The 19,596-nt window shown below is 41.8% G+C and overlaps 1 protein-coding gene and 1 long non-coding RNA gene across 2 annotated transcripts; one reads left to right on the top strand and one right to left on the bottom strand.

Moving 5' to 3' along the window:
- Window positions 1-3,262: 3,262 nt before the first annotated feature.
- Window positions 3,263-4,257, bottom strand: LOC123313777. Its single transcript, XR_006537772.1, has 2 exons — window positions 3,911-4,257; window positions 3,263-3,859 (listed from the first exon to the last, which is right to left on the bottom strand). It is a non-coding gene; the product is annotated as an uncharacterized LOC123313777 (long non-coding RNA).
- Window positions 4,258-13,201: 8,944 nt separating this feature from the next.
- On the top strand, window positions 13,202-14,302 carry LOC123313945. Its single transcript, XM_044899057.1, has one exon. The coding sequence runs from the start codon at window positions 13,202-13,204 to the stop codon at window positions 14,300-14,302; it is 1,101 nt and encodes a 366-aa protein (XP_044754992.1).
- The last annotated feature ends 5,294 nt before the right edge of the window (window positions 14,303-19,596 follow it).

The following is a 19,596-nucleotide window of genomic DNA, read 5'->3' on the forward strand; positions in this document are numbered from 1 at the left end:
CACTTCCAATCTCTTCTGAGGGTTAACAATGGGGAGGAGGAGGACACATACAGGAAAATAGTTAGAGCCTTCAATCAATCAACTAGGAGTACTGGAGGGACAGCAACCAATATGCCCTACTGGTGGAACGAGGAAATAGAGGAGTGTAGAAGAAAGTACACCCAACTGAGGAGAAAATTCTCCAGAATGAGGGTAAAAGAAGGTACAGAGGCGGAAAGTGTGAAAGATCAGATGAGGGCGGAGAGGAGAACAATGAAGGGGATGATTAGGAAGTCGAAGAGGGAAAGCTGGCACAAGCTTCTGAAGGAACTGGAGACAGACATATGGGGGCAGGGTTACCGCATAGTAACGAACCATTTCAAGAGCGGAGGACTTCCCCATAGAATCCCTACGAAGAGAAGGAGGGCCATCCTCAAGGAACTGTTCCCAACAACAAATGCAGGAATCCCTAGGACTAGGGGAATGATCGAGGAGCCTGAGCCCTTCACTGAGCAAGAATTGAGGGACGCTGTTGGCTCGATGAGGACTGGTAAGGCACCCGGACCGGATGGGGTGACCGTAGAGGCTGTCAAACTTGCACTCGAGGCCATACCGGAAGAACTACTAAGTATGTTTAACAAACTCCTAAGAGAACAACATTTCCCAAAAAACTGGAAGGTTGCTAGGATCGTGCTACTGCCGAAAAAGGGGAAGGACCTGAACCAGGCGTCGTCGTTCAGACCACTGTGCCTGCTAAACACGATGGGGAAGGTATATGAGAAGCTTATACTGAATAGGCTAGAGGCAGAACTAGAGGAACTTGAGGCCATCTCTGGGAACCAGCACGGTTTCAGGAAAAAGAGGTCGACGACTACAGCAATGATGTCCCTAAAAAACAAGGTGGAGTCGTCTTCGAAGAAATGGGTAGTAATAATAACGGTCGACGTAAAAAACGCCTTCAATACGGCCAGCTGGAGGCACATAGTGGAAACACTGCGGGAGAGAGGGGTCAGCGGCTATCTGGTGAGATGTGTGGAAGCATATCTCTCACAGCGCTTCATAAGGTCGGGCATGATAAGGCATAGGTGCACAATGGGAGTGCCGCAGGGGTCGATCATTGGCCCGGTACTCTGGAATATTAAATACGACGGAGTGCTCCGACAGCCCTACGGGGAGGGGGTGACAGCCCTGGCTTACGCAGACGATCTGCTATTTATGGTGGAGGGAGAAAGTGAGGGGGAAGTGAAGGAAAGAGCGGAGGGGAGCATAAACCTGGCCGTGGAGTGGATGAGGGAGAGGTGTCTTGAGATTGCGGCACACAAGACTGAGCTGCTCGTGGTTAGAGGGGCAAGGAATGTGGAGGATTTCAGGCTAAATGTAGTGGGAGAAGAGGTAAAACCTTCAAAGGAGATTAAATACTTGGGAGTCACCTTCCAGAGGAACCTGAGCTTCTCTAGGCACATAGAACACAGCGTGCAGAGGGCATCTGAAAAATTGGCCGCGATCTCCCGGTTGATGCCAAATATAAGCGGGCCAGGCTATGCAAAGAGGAGAGTCCTGTGCGGAGTCACACATAGCATCCTGCTGTACGCGGCCCCAGTGTGGAGAGATACACTAAAACAAAAGAAGCAGCTAGACCAGATGACGTCGCTGCAAAGAAGAAGCCTCCTAAGAACTGTTTCGGCGTACAGGACGGTGTCAGCAGAAGCGGCGCAGGTGATTGCGGGGTTTCCCCCCATAGAATTGATGGTGAGCGAGAGGTGCTTCCTGCACGCAGTAGGAGGGAGACTGGCGGGGAATAGAAGGATGGCTCGGAAGAGGACCATGGAGAGATGGCAAAAGAAGTGGGAAGAGCTGAGCGATAAGGCAGCATGGACAAAAAGGCTGATACCAGATATCAGACCATGGGTCGAGTGTGGGCATAGGACCACAAATTACTACTTGACACAGTTCCTATCTGGGCATGGCTCGTTTGGCTCCTTCACGAGGAAAATAAGAAAATCGCCGACCGATTTGTGTGGAGGCTGCGGAGTGCGCGATGAACCAGAGCATGTTTTTGCGGTATGCAGCAGGTGGGACAGCGAGAGAAGCGACCTAGTGGATGAGCTGGGATATCTGCCGGGGATTGAGGAAATCATCCCGAAGATGCTAGAGAGCCGAGAGGGTTGGAGAATAATCAGTGGTTACATAGTCCGCGTTATGAAAAAAAAGGAGAGAGAGGACAGGGAAGAGCAGGAGAGAGCAACTGCGGTTGCCTGATAGGGAAGGAAAGACTATACCGGGTTACGCACCTGACGAAAGGGCCCAGAGCCTGTACCCAGGTGGCGATGATACCCGGGAAAAGAGGAGGGTGCTTTAGTGGGTGAAAGTCCCACACGAACCCGCAGCACACATCGAGAATACCACCATCTCAAGGCCCGCTGCGGGGAAGGCATTAGCTTAACCCTACCTCAGGGCAAAAAAAAAAAAAAAAAGGGCAGGTTAGGTTAGGAAGACCAAAGGAAAATTCTGGAAAAATTCGTGAAAGAGAAATTCTAATTGCAGAGTGATCGATTAGGTTAGGTTAGGTTAGGAAGACCGAAGGAAAATTCTGGAAAAATTCGTGAAAGAGAAATTCGAATTGCAGGGTGATCGATTAGGTTAGGTTAGGTTAGGAGGACCGAAGGAAAATTCTGGAAAAATTCGTGAAAGAGAAGTTCGAATTGCAGACCGATCGATTAGGTTAGGTAAGGTTAGAAAGACCAAGGGAAAATTCTGGAAAAATTCGTGAAAGAGAAGTTCGAATTGCAGGGTGATCGATTAGGTCAGGTTAGTTTAGGAAGACCAAAGGAAAATTCTGGAAAAATTCGTGAAAGAGAAATTCCAATTGCAGAGTGATCGATTAGGTTAGGTTAGGTTAGGAAGACCAAAGGAAAATTCTGGAAAAATTCGTGAAAGAGAAATTCGAATTGCAGGGTGATCGATTAGGTTAGGTAAGGTTAGGAAGACCAAAGGAAAATTCTGGAAAAATTCGTCAAAGAGAAGTTCGAATTGCAAAATGATCGATTAGGTAAGGTTAGGTTAGGAAGACCAAAGGAAAATTCTGGAAAAATTCGTGGAAGAGAAGTTCGAATTGCAGAGTGATCGATAAGGTGTTACGTTTTTTTTTTTCTGCTCAAGAGAAATGAATTCAAATCGTAACACAAAATGAGAATATGGTGCTCGCGGCTTAGCTCTAGTGAAGAAGGGGTGGATTTCTTTAGTTTTTCACGATGTTCTGAAATAATCAACTCAAACAAAAATAGGGGGGGCGCCAGATAGTTTTAATAAAAATATTTAATATACAATTAACAGTCCCTACTTTTCTATTATAGTTCCCAAAACTACCAAATTTAATGAAAGATTTTGAAGAGAAAAGTGTTATGATTTTGAAGTTGAATTCAGATATATCTATGAATGAGTTTTAATTAGGTGCACCACAAGTGAATGGATGGAATATATGAATGCCGGCGTTCATGTACAAATATCTTCACAGTGATCAAAATATCTTCAAAAAGTATTCAAAATTATAGAAAGGTGTATTATAATAACATATGTCAAGAGAAGATAAATAACTATAATATATGAATATTCGGATTTCCGAATCAATAGATATATGGTCCAATATTATTATTTTAACTAAAATGTCCAACAAAAATAGTTCAGATTGTGAAATTATATAAGGAAAGTGAAAGATGCTACTCATCCAGAGAAAGAGATCCCGTAGATGATTATGAAGATTGACTTCTTTCCGCTTCCAGCCAGAAAAGTTGTTCCAACACCTCGTATGGGGGTGCCTATAGGTCTCAGGAAACAGTTTGCACAAACCAACACGCCAAATTGTATGCTTATCAAAAGAAGCCTGCAATAAACTCTAATGAAGGCAAATGAAGAATAATGAATTATTCGTTACCTAAGATGGAAGGCGGCTTTTCTAGAGTTTTCTATCGAAGTATGTCGATTTATCCCGTACAAGACGGAGATTTTACTTGATTTCCAAAACAATATAAAATAAAATCAGCAAAATCCAATTGATTCAACAATTTTCCAAATTATCCAACACAACAGGTCGAAGAGAAAATCTTAATCGGAAACAGTTGATATCTGCTATACTCGATAAATACTAATAATTAAATTCACTTCATTAGTTTTATGCAGATGGAATATGGGACAAGTTTTTTTTGTTTAGTGAAAACGGATAAGAGAAGTTTTGTTGACTGCCTATACTTGAGGGGCGGAAAATGGAAATATATTCAATATTGAACCGAGAAGAATTGAACAAGAATACGAGTCAGCCGAAAATCAGAATGAGAAAGGGTGCTTCACAATTCCATTGTCGACTCAAACATTTTATGGAACGAAAAATATATGAATAAAATTTATAAAAACAATAAACGTTACAACACCCCCCCTGATAAAATGAAGAGTTAAGCAAACTCTTCAACACATCCTTCTTTCAGATCATTTACGTGCCATATCCCGCAAGATCTTTTCGATTCATCCTCCAACTCATACGACCAACGACCAAGTTTAGATTTTATTCGGAACGGACCGACATAACGGGGGCTTAGTTTAGCTGAAAAAAAATTGGACTTATTTGACAGAGCGTGGTTTCTGTGCCAGACAACATCACCAACCTTGTATTCTGTTGGGCGTCTCCGAAGATTGTATCTTCCTTCAGTAGCTTTATATGCTTTCTCCAACTTCTCTTTAACTTTATTATAAAGATGTAAAAAGTTACCAAATCTTTTAAGATCAACGTCTCCACGAACCATATTCATAGTTCTATTCGCTACTGTGATATCATGAAGATCCCCACTAATGACATGTTCACGACCAAAATTTATGAAATATGGAGTGAATCCGGTGACTTCGTGAACTAATGTGCGAATAGCACAACTTGCAGCCGATAGGAAAACATCCCACTTCCTATGGTTTTCTTGCACATAACAAGATAGAGTAGTCTTAACAACCCTGTTAACTCTCTCTACAGGATTATGTTGGGGGTGATAAAGAGCGTTGAACAGTGTTTTTACCTTATATTTATTGCAAAGGTCGGTAAAATGTTTACATTTGAATTGAGCGCCATTATCTGCTATCAGATACTTCGGTACACCAAATAAGAGGAACACATCGTTTTCCAAATGTTCACAGATCTTCAATGCGTTTGCTGATCTTAAGGGAAAGGTCAAGACAAACTTAGAGAAATAATCAGAGATGACAAATATGAAACTGTACCCTTTCGTAGACCGCGGAAGAGGTCCCATTAAATCAATACTGAGCATCTGGAAGGGTCTTATTACAACTGGTCGACTACCCAATAAGCCTGCGGGAGCTTTTTGAACTGATTTATGCCCTATACATACTGTACATTTCTTCACGTACTTACTTACGTCAGAACGCATTTTAGGCCAGAAGTACCTTTCGCAAATTTTCTTATATGTTTTGAAAACACCTGGATGGCCACTTGTCGGAGTGGAAAGAATGGCATGAATGAGAAAAGAACGATTTTCCTTAGGAACAACAAGTTTCCAATTGTACTCCTCACCAGACAAAGCAGAAAAGTCACGCATAACATACTTGAATAATTTATTATTTTCTACTCTCCACTGTGGGTAATGTAAAGGACTATCGAGAACTTTATTTCGCATGGATAAATACCACTTATCTTTTACTGAATTGACATTAAAACCGAAATCATTCTCAACAGGAGCAATACTATCTACCACTGGAACAGAACGAGAAAGGAGGTCTGGAACTACATGTTCCTTACCCTTACGATGAACTATCTTAAAATCAAACTGCTGCAAGCGGACAGCCCATCTGCATAGTCTTCCATTCGGTTCTTTTAAGTTATGTAACCAAATCAATGAATGATGGTCGGTTATAACCGTAAATGACGTACCTTCTAAGTAAGGTCTGAGCTTTTCCAATGCCCACACCACACATAAGAGTTCTTTTTCCGTTGTGGAATAAGCACGTTCCTGCTTATTTAGTGACCTGCTAAGGTAACAAATGACTCTTTCCCCTTGATCCGATTCCTGGGAGAGAACAGCACCGAGACCGTAGTTGCTTGCATCGGTCTGCACAATAAAAGGCAAATTAAAATCAGGACATTGCAATAACGGAGCGCTAATAAGATGTTCCTTGACTGAATTAAAGGAGGCTTCACATTCTGAAGTCCAATTCCATTTGGAATTTTTGCGTAGAAGCTGACAGAGAGGATTTATGAGGGCAGAAAAGTCCGGAATGAACCTCCTATACCAGGAAGCCATGCCTATGAATGATCGAACATTCTTAACACCTGAAGGCCGAGGAATCTTTAAAATAGCTTCTACCTTTTCAGGATCAACCCTGAGACCGAACTTGTCCACAACATATCCCAAATATCGAAGTTCTGACCTACAGAACTTACATTTTTCTTTATTCACCGTTAGCCCAGCCTCGAACAATCTTGAAAATATCTTTTCGAGGATTTCCATATGCTTTTCAAAAGTATCGGAGATTATAATTATATCATCGAGATATACAAATGCATATGGTTCCAAATCAGGACCAATTACCTTATCTATAAATCTCTGCCAAGCGGCAGGAGCATTCTTCAACCCAAACGGAAGGCGTTTGAAATGGTACAATCCTCTGTTGGGAATAGTGAAGGCTGTATATTCCTTGGAAGATTCCTTCATAGGAATTTGCCAGTAAGCCGACTTTATATCGATAGATGAAAGATACTTAGCTCCCTTGAGGTTGTCCAAAATCACAGAAACATAATGTAGGGGGTAGGCATCTGGTTTAGTAACTTTATTCAATTTACGATAATCCACGCAAAATCGATATCCACCTTCTTTTTTTCGGACTAACAATATTGGTGAAGCCCAAGGACTACGAGATTCCTCAATGATACCCAAATCCAACATTTTCTGAAGTTCAGAATCAATATGTTGCTGAACTACATGTGATACCGGATAATACCTTTGTTTTATAGGCGGAGAATCAGTTTGTATCTCAAATTCTGTGAGATGCGTGCCTTCCAAACGATCACCTTGCAATTCAAATTTTTCTTCTATGAATTTATTCAAAGTATCACGCTGCTCATCCGTTAAATCATAGCTATCCAAAAGCTGATTTTGTGCCTTTTCCTGTGCGTTTATTTCATCACAGGAAAACTCCCAACAATCCCGATTCAAGTTTGGCACAATTTCCATAGTCTTCCAGAAATCCAATCCCAGTATCAGTGAATGCTTGAGCGAGGGAACGATCAGAACGTTCACAAGTTTGATTTTACCCATAAGTTCCATGGGAACACAAACAGACCCCAAACTTTTACAAACATTCCCGTTTGCCACACTACAATCAGGTGCGTCCTGCACATTCAGAGATATTCCAAGTGGTTTCAGTAGATCCCAACTATCTTTCCCCATAATCGTCCTTGTAGCACCTGAATCTAACAAACCAAGAAATCCCTTACCAAAGATTTTAACTTTAAGATAAGGTCTCTCATCATGACCTGAGTGCGAAATTATAAAATCTAGAAGTACTTTTTGTTCTGAACTTATAGAAGAGCTACAAACGTTTTGATTGAAGTCATTATGTCCTTTGGTAGAAGCAAAATTGTCGGTGGGGTTCAACCGTCTACCCTCGGGAGAGCCCCTTAATTGTTTTCCGAAATCGTAGAAATACGCGAACAATTTTTGCAGTCACGAACAGTAACCCCAGGACAGCCGCATTTATAACAATGTTTACTTTTGGGAGCTTTACAAGCACGAGAAGTATGACCGAGCTTCTTGCAATTCCAGCATGTCACCGACGAAACTTGTAAGCCTGTATGACTAGACGACGATGATGCCCCAACATATGCCAAATCTGGTTCAAGGTCAGATCTCCGACGTACCGGTTTAGAGAAATTTTCAACAGAATGCTTTTTCATTTCCAACTTTGAACAAAGCTCAATGAGATGGTCTAAAGAATCCACCTCAATCAATCCAAGATGAAGTTGAAAGAAAGGAAGTATATTCTTCAAAATCAATCGGAGTTGAACAGATTCTGGAACTTTATAAGACAAACGTGAAAATAGAGTTGTCATACAAGCTACATAAATGCCGATATTTTCATTTTCTCCCTGTGTGCGTTTCTTTATCTCTTCAAATAACCGATCGTCGTAGTCGTGTGGAAGGAACTGTTTCTTCAAAGCAATACTAACGTCATTCCAACTATTAAATTTCTTTTTATTTGCTCTGAACCAGGTTAATGCTGAGCCACGAAAAAGATCAGAAGCCGACTCAAAAAGTTCTTGTTTACCCACGTGCCTAGAAACCGACAACTCGTCTACGCGTTCAAGAAAAGCTAAAACCGAAATATCTTTACTGTCTCCGGAGAACTGAAGGTTCCATTTAGTAACAGGTATTGATTTTGAATGAGAAACACCGAAATCATTTTGTCTTGACGTTTTATCCTTAGGAGTAGAATTATGGACATCAACATCCTCAAGTTCTTCTTCAGAAGATTCATCATCTTCCAAGTTAATCTTGAAAATACTTGGATCTATCATGCTTGCATGCTGAAGTTTAAGATCTCTGATACGACATTTCAACTTAGGCATCAATGCTAATGCTTGTGAAAGGAGCTTACTTCTAAGTTTAATTTCATCAGACTCGGTTGGATTGGTTCTATCTATTCTTTTAACAACGTGAGCTACTTTTGATGAAATTTTCTTATATGAATTACTCCTATCATCACCTTCGAAATTTTCAATTAAAGAAACTATTTCTTTTATTTTATCCCCTACAGTAATAAACTCTTCGCTACAATTCAAACTATAAGCAGGATAAGTTAACGACTGACCTGACCGTTCCAACTTCAAAACATTCCTAAGACAACTTCGCATTTTATCCACCGTACCAACATCTTCGAAACCTCTTATTTTCACCTCATACTCCATTTCATCTTTCGAAAGCCTGTTACACTCCCACTGTGAATCCATAACGAATAACTATGCAATTCTAATGAAAAAAAAAAGGAAATATTCCTCCAAACAATTGGGCCAAATTTCCTACAGTCCAGGTAAACCCAACAAATTAATCAATAAACCGAAAAAAAGGACCTGTAGAGAAAAAATCGAAAATATTCCGAAGAATTGGAACCTATCTTATTGGCGTGTAGTGTATGCAAACCAAGAGTTCACCGAATATAAAATTATCACGAGTACAAAAAAACTCGTTCTCAACGGAAGCGATAAGAAATTCAAACAAATGCTAACAATGAGAAATGTTAAAGGCGAAGTAAATAAATCACAGGATGGAATGATCAAATGTTCAAGCAAAATTGAAGGCAATTTTGAATCAGTTGCAAATTCTTATGAAATGAAAATCAAAAACAATTATCAAATGAAATTTTGGACCATACATTCAGAACAAGAGAGAAAGGGGGGCCTCATACGTTAGGCGCCAATTATTTATGTTACGTTTTTTTTTTTCTGCTCAAGAGAAATGAATTCAAATCGTAACACAAAATGAGAATATGGTGCTCGCGGCTTAGCTCTAGTGAAGAAGGGGTGGATTTCTTTAGTTTTTCACGATGTTCTGAAATAATCAACTCAAACAAAAATAGGGGGGGCGCCAGATAGTTTTAATAAAAATATTTAATATACAATTAACAGTCCCTACTTCTCTATTATAGTTCCCAAAACTACCAAATTTAATGAAAGATTTTGAAGAGAAAAGTGTTATGATTTTGAAGTTGAATTCAGATATATCTATGAATGAGTTTTAATTAGGTGCACCACAAGTGAATGGATGGAATATATGAATGCCGGCGTTCATGTACAAATATCTTCACAGTGATCAAAATATCTTCAAAAAGTATTCAAAATTATAGAAAGGTGTATTATAATTACATATGTCAAGAGAAGATAAATAACTATAATATATGAATATTCAGATTTCCGAATCAATAGATATATGGTCCAATATTATTATTTTAACTAAAATGTCCAACAAAAATAGTTCAGATTGTGAAATTATATAAGGAAAGTGAAAGATGCTACTCATCCAGAGAAAGAGATCCCGTAGATGATTATGAAGATTGACTTCTTCCCGCTTCCAGCCAGAATAGTTGTTCCAACACCTCGTATGGGGGTGCCTATAGGTCTCAGGAAACAGTTTGCACAAACCAACACGCCAAATTGTATGCTTATCAAAAGAAGCCTGCAATAAACTCTAATGAAGGCAAATGAAGAATAATGAATTATTCGTTACCTAAGATGGAAGGCGGCTTTTCTAGAGTTTTCTATCGAAGTATGTCGATTTATCCCGTACAAGACGGAGATTTAACTTGATTTCCAAAACAATATAAAATAAAATCAGCAAAATCCAATTGATTCAACAATTTTCCAAATTATCCAACACAACAGGTCGAAGAGAAAATCTTAATCGGAAACAGTTGATATCTGCTATACTCGATAAATACTAATAATTAAATTCACTTCATTAGTTTTATGCAGATGGAATATGGGACAAGTTTTTTTTGTTTAGTGAAAACGGATAAGAGAACTGACTGCCTATACTTGAGGGGCGGAAAATGGAAATATATTCAATATTGGACCGAGAAGAATTGAACAAGAATACGAGTCAGCCGAAAATCAAAATGAGAAAGGGTGCTTCACAATTCCATTGTCGACTCAAACATTTTATGGAACGAAAAATATATGAATAAAATTTATAAAAACAATAAACGTTACAAAGGTTAGGTTAGGTCAGGAAGACCAAAGGAAAATTCTGGAAAAATTCGTGAAAGAGAAGTTCTAATTGCAGAGTGATCGATTAGGTTAGGTTAGGTTAGGAAGACCAAGAGAAAATTCTGGAAAAATTCGTGGAAGAGAAGTTCGAATTGCAAAATGATCGATTAGGTTAGGTTAGGTTAGAAAGACCAAAGGAAAATTCTGGAAAAATTCGTGGAAGAGAAGTTCGAATTGCAGAGTGATCGATTAGGTCAGGTTAGGTTAGGAAGACCAAAGGAAAATTCTGGAAAAATTCGTGAAAGAGAAATTCTAATTGCAGAGTGATCGATAAGGTAAGGTTAGGTTGGAAAGACCAAAGGAAAATTCTGGAAAAATTCGTGAAAGAGAAATTCAAATTGCAGGGTGATCGATTAGGTTAGGTAAGGTTAGGAAGACCAAAGGAAAATTCTGGAAAAATTCGTTAAAGCGAAGTTCGAATTGCAAAATGATCGATTAGGTCAGGTTAGGTTAGGAAGACCAAAGGAAAATTCTGGAAAAATTCGTGGAAGAGAAGTTCGAATTGCAGAGTGATCGATTAGGTTAGGTTAGGTCAGGAAGACCAAAGGAAAATTCTGGAAAAATTCGTGAAAGAGAAGTTCTAATTGCAGGGTGATCAATTAGGTTAGGTTAGGTTAGGAAGACCAAGAGAAAATTCTGGAAAAATTCGTGGAAGAGAAGTTCGAATTGCAAAATGATCGATTAGGTTAGGTTAGGTTAGGAAGACCAAAGGAAAATTCTGGAAAAATTCGTGAAAGAGAAGTTTGAATTGCAGAGTGATCGATTAGGTCAGGTTAGGTTAGGAAGACCAAAGGAAAATTCTGGAAAAATTCGTGAAAGAGAAGTTCGAATTGCAGAGTGATCGATTAGGTTAGGTTAGGTCAGGAAGACCAAAGGAAAATTCTGGAAAAATTCGTGAAAGAGAAGTTCTAATTGCAGGGTGATCGATTAGGTTAGGTTAGGTTAGGAAGACCAAGAGGAAATTCTGGAAAAATTCGTGGAAGAGAAGTTCGAATTGCAGAGTGATCAATCAGGTTAGGTTAGGTTAGGAAGACCAAGAGAAAATTCTGAAAAAATTCGTGGAAGAGAAGTTCGAATTGCAGAGTGATCGATTAGGTTAGGTAAGGTTCCCGTGAGGAGAGTAAACTCCCATCGGGCGCCTCCCCAGGTGGCGGATAGGGGGATGCCTCCCATATATTGGGTGGTACCGGGGAAATCAAATACCCGGGGCGGACCAAATCCGCGCTGCCTTGCGCGTCGGGGAACGGACCCCAAAGGCTAAGGGAAGGAAAACCCTGACAGAAAACCCATGCACACCGATGGGCAACCATCGGGGAAGAACGCGTAGGCGGTAAAACTAAAAAACATGGCGGATCGGAAAACAGAAGTTATACCCCAGGAGGGTAGGACCGAAGGTCCAGAATCCCTCCCCGCTTGTGCGGGCTGCCCCACGGATTCTGGGGGGGCAACGAAACGCCGCAAACTTCGAGGGTAGGCGACCAGGCCCTGAAGTCTGTTTCAGCTACTGGAAGAAAAGCGGAAAAATCGGTGGGCGAACGGACGGTTTCACCGTTTAAGGAGAAGGGAAGGATGGTGAAGAGGAAGAAGAAAAGGTACGAAGAGGGAGGCGAGATCCATGAAAGGGCCCAAATGCTGAGGGAGGCACGACAGAGGAGGATGGTTGAGGAAGGAAAAGACATTGAGGTGATGCGTGAGGGAGCACTGCCGAAGGGTGACCAGACCGGATCCCCCAATGTGGCTGCTGGACCTGGGAAGGATGAGATTGCGGAGAAGATACAAGACACGGAGTCTATAATGGAGGACGCGGTCTTCGGGAGGAGCTCCAAAATCCAGAGAACTCCACCACAAGTAGTTCGTGCGCAGTCGAAGGAAACAGTGATGAAACCCACAACTAGCACACCGGAAGGCTCCGAAAATGCCCCTATGGAGGAAGATGATTTCCTGAGAAATTTTATTCTAATGGCAGCAAATCCAATCAAAAGGAAAAGGGTGGAAACGCCCAAAAATATTAGCGTCTGCAGTGATTATATAGAATCACTCACAAGTGTGCTTTCGGAAGTGTCTGAAGGACTCTGCAGACTTCTAGACATGAACATAAAAGAAAATAACGTCTTAAAGGAGATATCGAAGCTGAGGGACTTAGTAGAGACGGAGATAGGGGAAACCGAAAAACTCAAATCCCAAAAGGAAACTAAAGAATTCGGATGCCAAGTAGACCTGGAGGACATTCAAATGGATATATCGATATCCAAGATACAGGACATAATGAGAGAGGAAATGGACATCTCGAAACTGGATGACCTCATAAGGATGGACTGGCCCGAAGAGATATAAAGATCTAAAGTCAGTGGAGGCAGGATCACAAACGTGGAGGAAGAATGCGATATCGCAGTATTGGCAGAGGCCGAAAAGATGGCGGATATACGGTTCCTTCGCCAACTGGTCGGGGGTCCCAGAAGGGTGTATGATTATATCAAAAAAGGTAAACTGAAAGGAGGGCAAATCTTAACCCATACAACAGAGGGAAACGCCAGAATTGGCGAAGAGCTAATAAAAGAAAAGAGCGCTGTCCACCTAGTGGGGCTGGATGCAGGAGAAGACCACAAAAGCGAAGCATACAACGTGTACGAGATGTGCAAAAAGCTTAAAGACCACGTGAACAAGCCTGAGAGCATACATCTTGCCATAATTAATAATATAGAGAGGGAAACAAAGAGGAAAATAATAGAAGGTGCCTTCCATGATTTCAAGGGACAGGTTATACTCCACGAAAAACTCCCGCTAGTACGAAAGGACAAGAAGAGGGGCAGGAAATACGACACGGAGGCAGTGGTCATAGAAAAGTCTAGCAACACGACGTACGCGCAGATGGTCGCCAACCTAAAAAATAAATTCCGCAGGGAAGAAAGTGTAACTAAAGAAATAGAAGGAATCAGACAAACCAGGGAGGGACACTTGCTGCTAGAAATTAGGAAGGGTAGCAAAGAAACTGACACCATATTTAAAAAAATCAAAGAAAATATGGGTGGAGAAACTATAAGGAAATATAGAAGTGGAGGTGCTAAGATAGCGGCAAATGTGTATGGTCTGGATATTGACGTGAAAGAAGAGGAAATAAAACAGGCCCTGAAGGAATCAATTAACATATCCCCGAACGAGGGGGATATAGAAATCAAGGCGATACGCCCCATGACTGGCGGAAGAAATGCTGCCACAGTAATTGCACCGCCAGAGGTAATAGAAAGGCTACTGAGAAAGGGGAAAATAAAAATCGACTTTTCCTCGGTAGACGTGAAGGAAAGAAAACCCCTAACAAAATGTAATAGATGTTGGGAGGAGGGACATATAGGAAAAGACTGCAGAGGAGAAGATAGAAGCGGAAAGTGCAGAAACTGCGGAAAGGATGGACATCTAGTCCGGGACTGTACAGAGAAGCCATTCTGTCTGATCTGTTTGGAAGATGGTCACAGGACCGCAACAAACAGGTGCAAAGAAAAACGCAAGACAAAATGACGGAAGAAATGGAACGCAATATGCAAGTAGAAGTCTACTTTGTAAAAGGACCCTTTACATCCCACCAAATGTTAGTTTTGTACTTATTAACTTATTATTTTAACGGACCCTATACATCTGTTCAAATTTTAACCCTGTACATAGTAACTTATATATATTTTAACGGACCCTATACATCTGCTCAAATTTTAACCCTGTACATAGTAACTTATAATTATTTTAACAGGCCCTTTACACCGGACACTATTATTTATTCTTTTATCTATACTTGTACGTTATTTATTGTTGTGGTTAAGTGTAGGTGTTTTGTTCCATCATGATGTTTAATTTCCTACAAACGAACCTGGGGAGGGCCAGAAAAGCCCATGATATGATGTGGGAAAGAGCTCTAAAAAATGAAGTGGATGTCATCATAATTTCGGAGCCAAACAAGAAGCTCAGTGCGCAGAAAGGTTGGCTAACGGACAAACAAATAGATGTCGCTGTGGTCGTCAAAAACGGCAATATGGAGGTGGAACAGGTGAACAAACGCAAGGGTTATGTCCATGTCCATTTTAAAAGTTTCCATCTGTTCGCCGTATATATCTCCCCCAACATAGGCTTCCAAGAATTTAAGGCGATCATCGATGACCTACTCGAAAACGCAAGCAGATACCCAAATGCCATTATAGTTGGAGACATTAACTCCAAATCGACGACATGGGGGTCCAAAGTAGTCGACCAAAGAGGGGAGTACGTAGACGCATGGCTCTCGCAGATGGGATGGATTGCTGCGAATAATAAAGAACCTACCTTTAGAAGAGGCAGAACGGCATCCAACATCGACGTCACATTGATACCTGAAACATATAAGAGTAAGCTGAAAGAGTGGCGTGTCCTTCACGAAAACCCCTATACACTGCATGGCCATATATATTTTAAAGCAGACGGTAACAAGAGGGCGATAACAGAAAAAAAGAGGGTAATACTTAATAGGGATAGGTTCATAACCATGTTAAGCGAACTTAGACAAAACACAAGTAATCCACTGTACGAAGACATGATAGAAGCCTACCAGAAGTCATGTGGAAACGTGGGGAATGGTCCAAAGGACTCACCATACTGGTGGAACGAAGCCATAGAAGAAAGCAGGAAAAAATACCTACAACTTAGAAGAATACTCACCCGGCATAGACCCAGACATACTGATAGCATGGATCTCAGTGCAGTCGAGGAGGATATAAAAAAGGTAAAAAGAGAATTAAAAACCCACATCAGAAGATCTAAAAGGGAATGCTGGAAAAAGTTATTACAGGAGTTGGATGGGGACATATGGGGAGAAGCATATAAAATCGCCACCAAAAAACTTGGCACTGGAGCCCCCCCTTGTAGACTCTCCACAAAAAGAAGGCGCAATATAGTGAAAGAACTCTTCCCTACGATAAGAGAAGACCTATCCCCACCCAGTGGGACGACAGATGTCGAAGCATTCTCTATGGAAGAACTGCGCACGGCTATCAAGAAGATGAGGTCTGGCACAGCCCCGGGGCCAGACGGCATAACGGTAGAAGTCCTGAAGACAACCTTCGAAATACTGCCAGAGGATACCCTAAGTATGTACAATAACCTACTGAAGGAACAAAACATACCAAAAGCCTGGAAGATAGCCAGAGGCGTATTGATCCCCAAGGTGGGAAAGGACCCGTCGGTCTCAAACTCCTATAGACCGATTTGCCTTTTGAGTGTAGCTGGCAAGCTATACGAGAGACTAATAGTAAATAGGCTTACCGCTGAGCTGGATAGAGGAGATAAAATCTCCAAATCACAACATGGTTTCAGGAAAGGACGCTCTACGACAACGGCCATATTAGAATTACTGGAGAAAGCTAAGAACACCCGAAAACGATGGTGTGCGGTAGTTCTCGTTGACGTAAAGAACGCCTTTAACACGCTGAGGTGGAAGAGCATTGTTGAAAGCCTGCGGCAGATGGGCGTAAGCGAATATCTGATTAGATGGGTGTTGTCGTACTTCAGGGAGCGCAGCGTGAGGATTGGGAGTGTCTCTCATAAGTGTACGATGGGTGTTCCTCAGGGGTCGGTGGCAGGACCCGTTCTGTGGAACGTGGGATATGACGGGGTACTTAGGCTTCCATATAAGCGGGGAGTTTGGGCCATTGCGTACGCTGATGACCTTGCCTTTGTTATCGACGCAGATAGTAAAGAGGAACTGCAGAGAAAGTGTGAGGAGACTGTCGAGCTCGCAAGCGGGTGGATGAAACATAGGGGGCTCGAAATAGCCCCCCAGAAGACAGAGCTGCTCGTGGTGAAGGGCCCTAGAAATCTGGGAGATTTCTATGCCAGGTTCGCCGGAGTAAGGATCGAGCCAACAAAGGTGATAAAGTACCTGGGAGTGAAGATAACCAAGGGCCCCTCCCTCGCCAAACATGTGGAGTACATCACCGAAAAGGCGGCTATGAAAGCAGACACCATGGGGAGGCTCCTGCCCAACATAGGGGGTCCTCTGTATTTTAGGAGGAGAGTACTGAGCGCGATAGTACACAGTGTACTGATGTATGCAGCGCCAGTCTGGAGAGACGAGCTGAAAAAGGGAAAATACACGGAAAAGATAATCAGTGCACAGAGACGTGGCCTCCTCCGAGTGGCCTCAGCGTACCGCACGGTCTCTGCGGAGGCAGTGCAGGTAGTGGCCGGCTTCCCACCGGCTGACCTCATGGTAGCGGAGGCATGCTTCCTTTTCAAGATAGGAAGCAGACTGCAGGGGCACAGAACGATGGCCAGAAAACGGACCATGAAGAAATGGAATCAAAGGTGGGAGAGTGGCGGAACCGTGGCAAACTGGACCCGAAGGCTTATTGTCAATGTCGAGGAATGGACAAATTGCCAACATCGCAGAACTTGCTATTTCTTTACGCAGTTCCTTACAGGACACGGGTCTTTTGGTACATACACCTATAGAATAGGGAAAACGGCGACGGATGAATGCCTCGTGTGCGAGGCCCAAGACAGCCCCCAAGACGTTTTCTATGAGTGTGCAAGATTCTCACAGGAGAGAGCTGCCCTGGAGAGGGACATAGGATACCTCCCGGAACCCGACGGAATCATCCCGTTTATGTTGGCGGACAGGTCAAGTTGGAACAGGGTATATGAATACATAGTGGGAGTCATGAAGAGGAAGGAAATGGAGGACAGACAGAGGGAGTTGGAAAATCGAGACTCATGATGCCCGAAAGAAAAAACACACCGGGTTGGAAGTGGAGGTTGGACACGAGAAGTCTAAATGACCAGCCAGTGAAGAAGGAACATACTGGGTTACGCACCTGATGTACGGGCTTGCAGCCTATTTCCAGGTGGCGATGATACCCAGGAAAAGAGGAGGGTGGTTTAGTGGGTGAGAGTCCCACACGAATCCGCAGCAAATATTCAGATCTACCAACTTTTCTACCGGCCCGCTGCGGAGACGGCATAAGCTGAACCCTACCTCAGGGCCAAAAAAAAAAAAAAGGTTAGGAGAACCAAAGGAAAATTCTGAAAAAATTCGTGAAAGAGAAGTTTGAATTGCAGAGTGATCGATTAGGTTAGGTTAGGTTAGGGAGACCAAAGGAAAATTCTGGAAAAATTCGTGAAAGAGAAGTTCGAATTGCAGGATGATCGATTAGTTCAGGTTAGGTTAGGAAGACCAAAGGAAAATTCTGGAAAAATTCGTGAAAGAAAAGTTCGAATTGCAGAGTGATCAATTAGGTTAGGTTAGGTTAGGAAGACCAAAGGAAAATTCTGGAAAAATTCGTGAAAGAGAAGTTCGAATTGCAGAGTGATCGATTAGGTTAGGTTGGGTCAGGAAGACCAAAGAAAAATTCTGGAAAAATTCGTGAAAGAAAAGTTCGAATTGCAGAGTGATCGATTAGGTTAGGTTAGGTTAGGAAGTCCAAAGGAAAATTCTGTAAAAATTCGTGAAAGAGAAGTTCGAATTGCAGAGTGATCGATTAGGTTAGGAAGACCAAAGAAAAATTCTGGAAAAATTCGTGAAAGAGAAGTTCAAATTGCAGAATGATCCTTTAGGTTAGGTTAGGAAGACCAAAGGAAAATTCTGGAAAAGAGAATTTCGAATTGCAGAGTGATCGATTAGGTTAGGTTAGGTTAGGAAGACCAACGAAAAATGCTGGAAAAATTCGTGATAGAGAAGTTCGAATTGCAGAGTGATCGATTAGGTTAGGTTGGGTCAGGAAGACCAAAGAAAAATTCTGGGAAAATTCGTGAAAGAAAAGTTCGAATTGCAGAGTGATCGATTAGGTTAGGTTAGGTAAGGAAGACCGAAGGAAAATTCTGGAAAAATTCGTGAAAGAGAAGTTCGAATTACAGAGTGATCGATTAGGTTAGGTTAGGTTAGAAAGACCAAGGGAAAATTCTGGAAAAATTCGTGAAAGAGAAGTTCGAATTGCAGGGTGATCGATTAGGTCAGATTAGGTTAGGAAGACCGAAGGAAAATTCTGGAAAAATTCGTGAAAGAGAAATTCTAATTGCAGAGTGATCGATTAGGTTAGGTTAGGTTAGGAAGACCAAAGGAAAATTCTGGAAAAATTCGTGAAAGAGAAATTCGAATTGCAGGGTGATCGATTAGGTTAGGTAAGGTTAGGAAGACCAAAGGAAAATTCTGGAAAAATTCGTTAAAGAGAAGTTCGAATTGCAAAATGATCGACTAGGTTAGGTTAGGTTAGGAAGACCAGAGGAAAATTCTGGAAAAATTCGTGGAAGAGAAGTTCGAATTGCAGAGTGATCGATTAGGTTAGGTTAGTTCAGGAAGACCAAAGGAAAATTCTGGAAAAATTCGTGAAAGAGAAGTTCTAATTGCAGGGTGATCGATTAGGTTAGGTTAGGTTAGGAAGACCAAGAGAAAATTCTGGAAAAATTCGTGGAAGAGAAGTTCGAATTGCAGAGTGATCGATCAGGTTAGGTTAGGTGTGGAAAGGAGGGACATAAAGCGAAGGAATGTGAAAACGAAGAAGAATGCATGGCCTGCCATAAGAAAGGACACCAAACAGGATCCGGAAGATGCAGTGAGTTCAGAAAATATCTGAACATAGCAAGAAACCAATCTGAAAATCAGAGGAGGAAGGGGAGCCCGACGAAGGATCCAGGCAGGAATAAAGTAAGGAGTCCAACGAGTCGCGCTAGGTAGTACACCAAAGAAGCAAGAACAAGTAAGAAGGGAAAAAAAAAACCATCATGTTCAAACTAATGCAAGTCAACTTAGGTAGATCAAGAGCGGCACATGATATCATGCACGCGATGGCTCTGCA

This window comes from Coccinella septempunctata, chromosome 5, assembly GCF_907165205.1.
Source record: "Coccinella septempunctata chromosome 5, icCocSept1.1, whole genome shotgun sequence".
Classification (NCBI taxonomy): domain Eukaryota; kingdom Metazoa; phylum Arthropoda; class Insecta; order Coleoptera; family Coccinellidae; genus Coccinella; species Coccinella septempunctata.

Bases quoted from the DNA above. Each gene is read 5' to 3' on its own strand.
- LOC123313945 (XM_044899057.1), top strand. From the start codon at position 13,202: ATGGCGGATATACGGTTCCTTCGCCAACTGGTCGGGGGTCCCAGAAGG.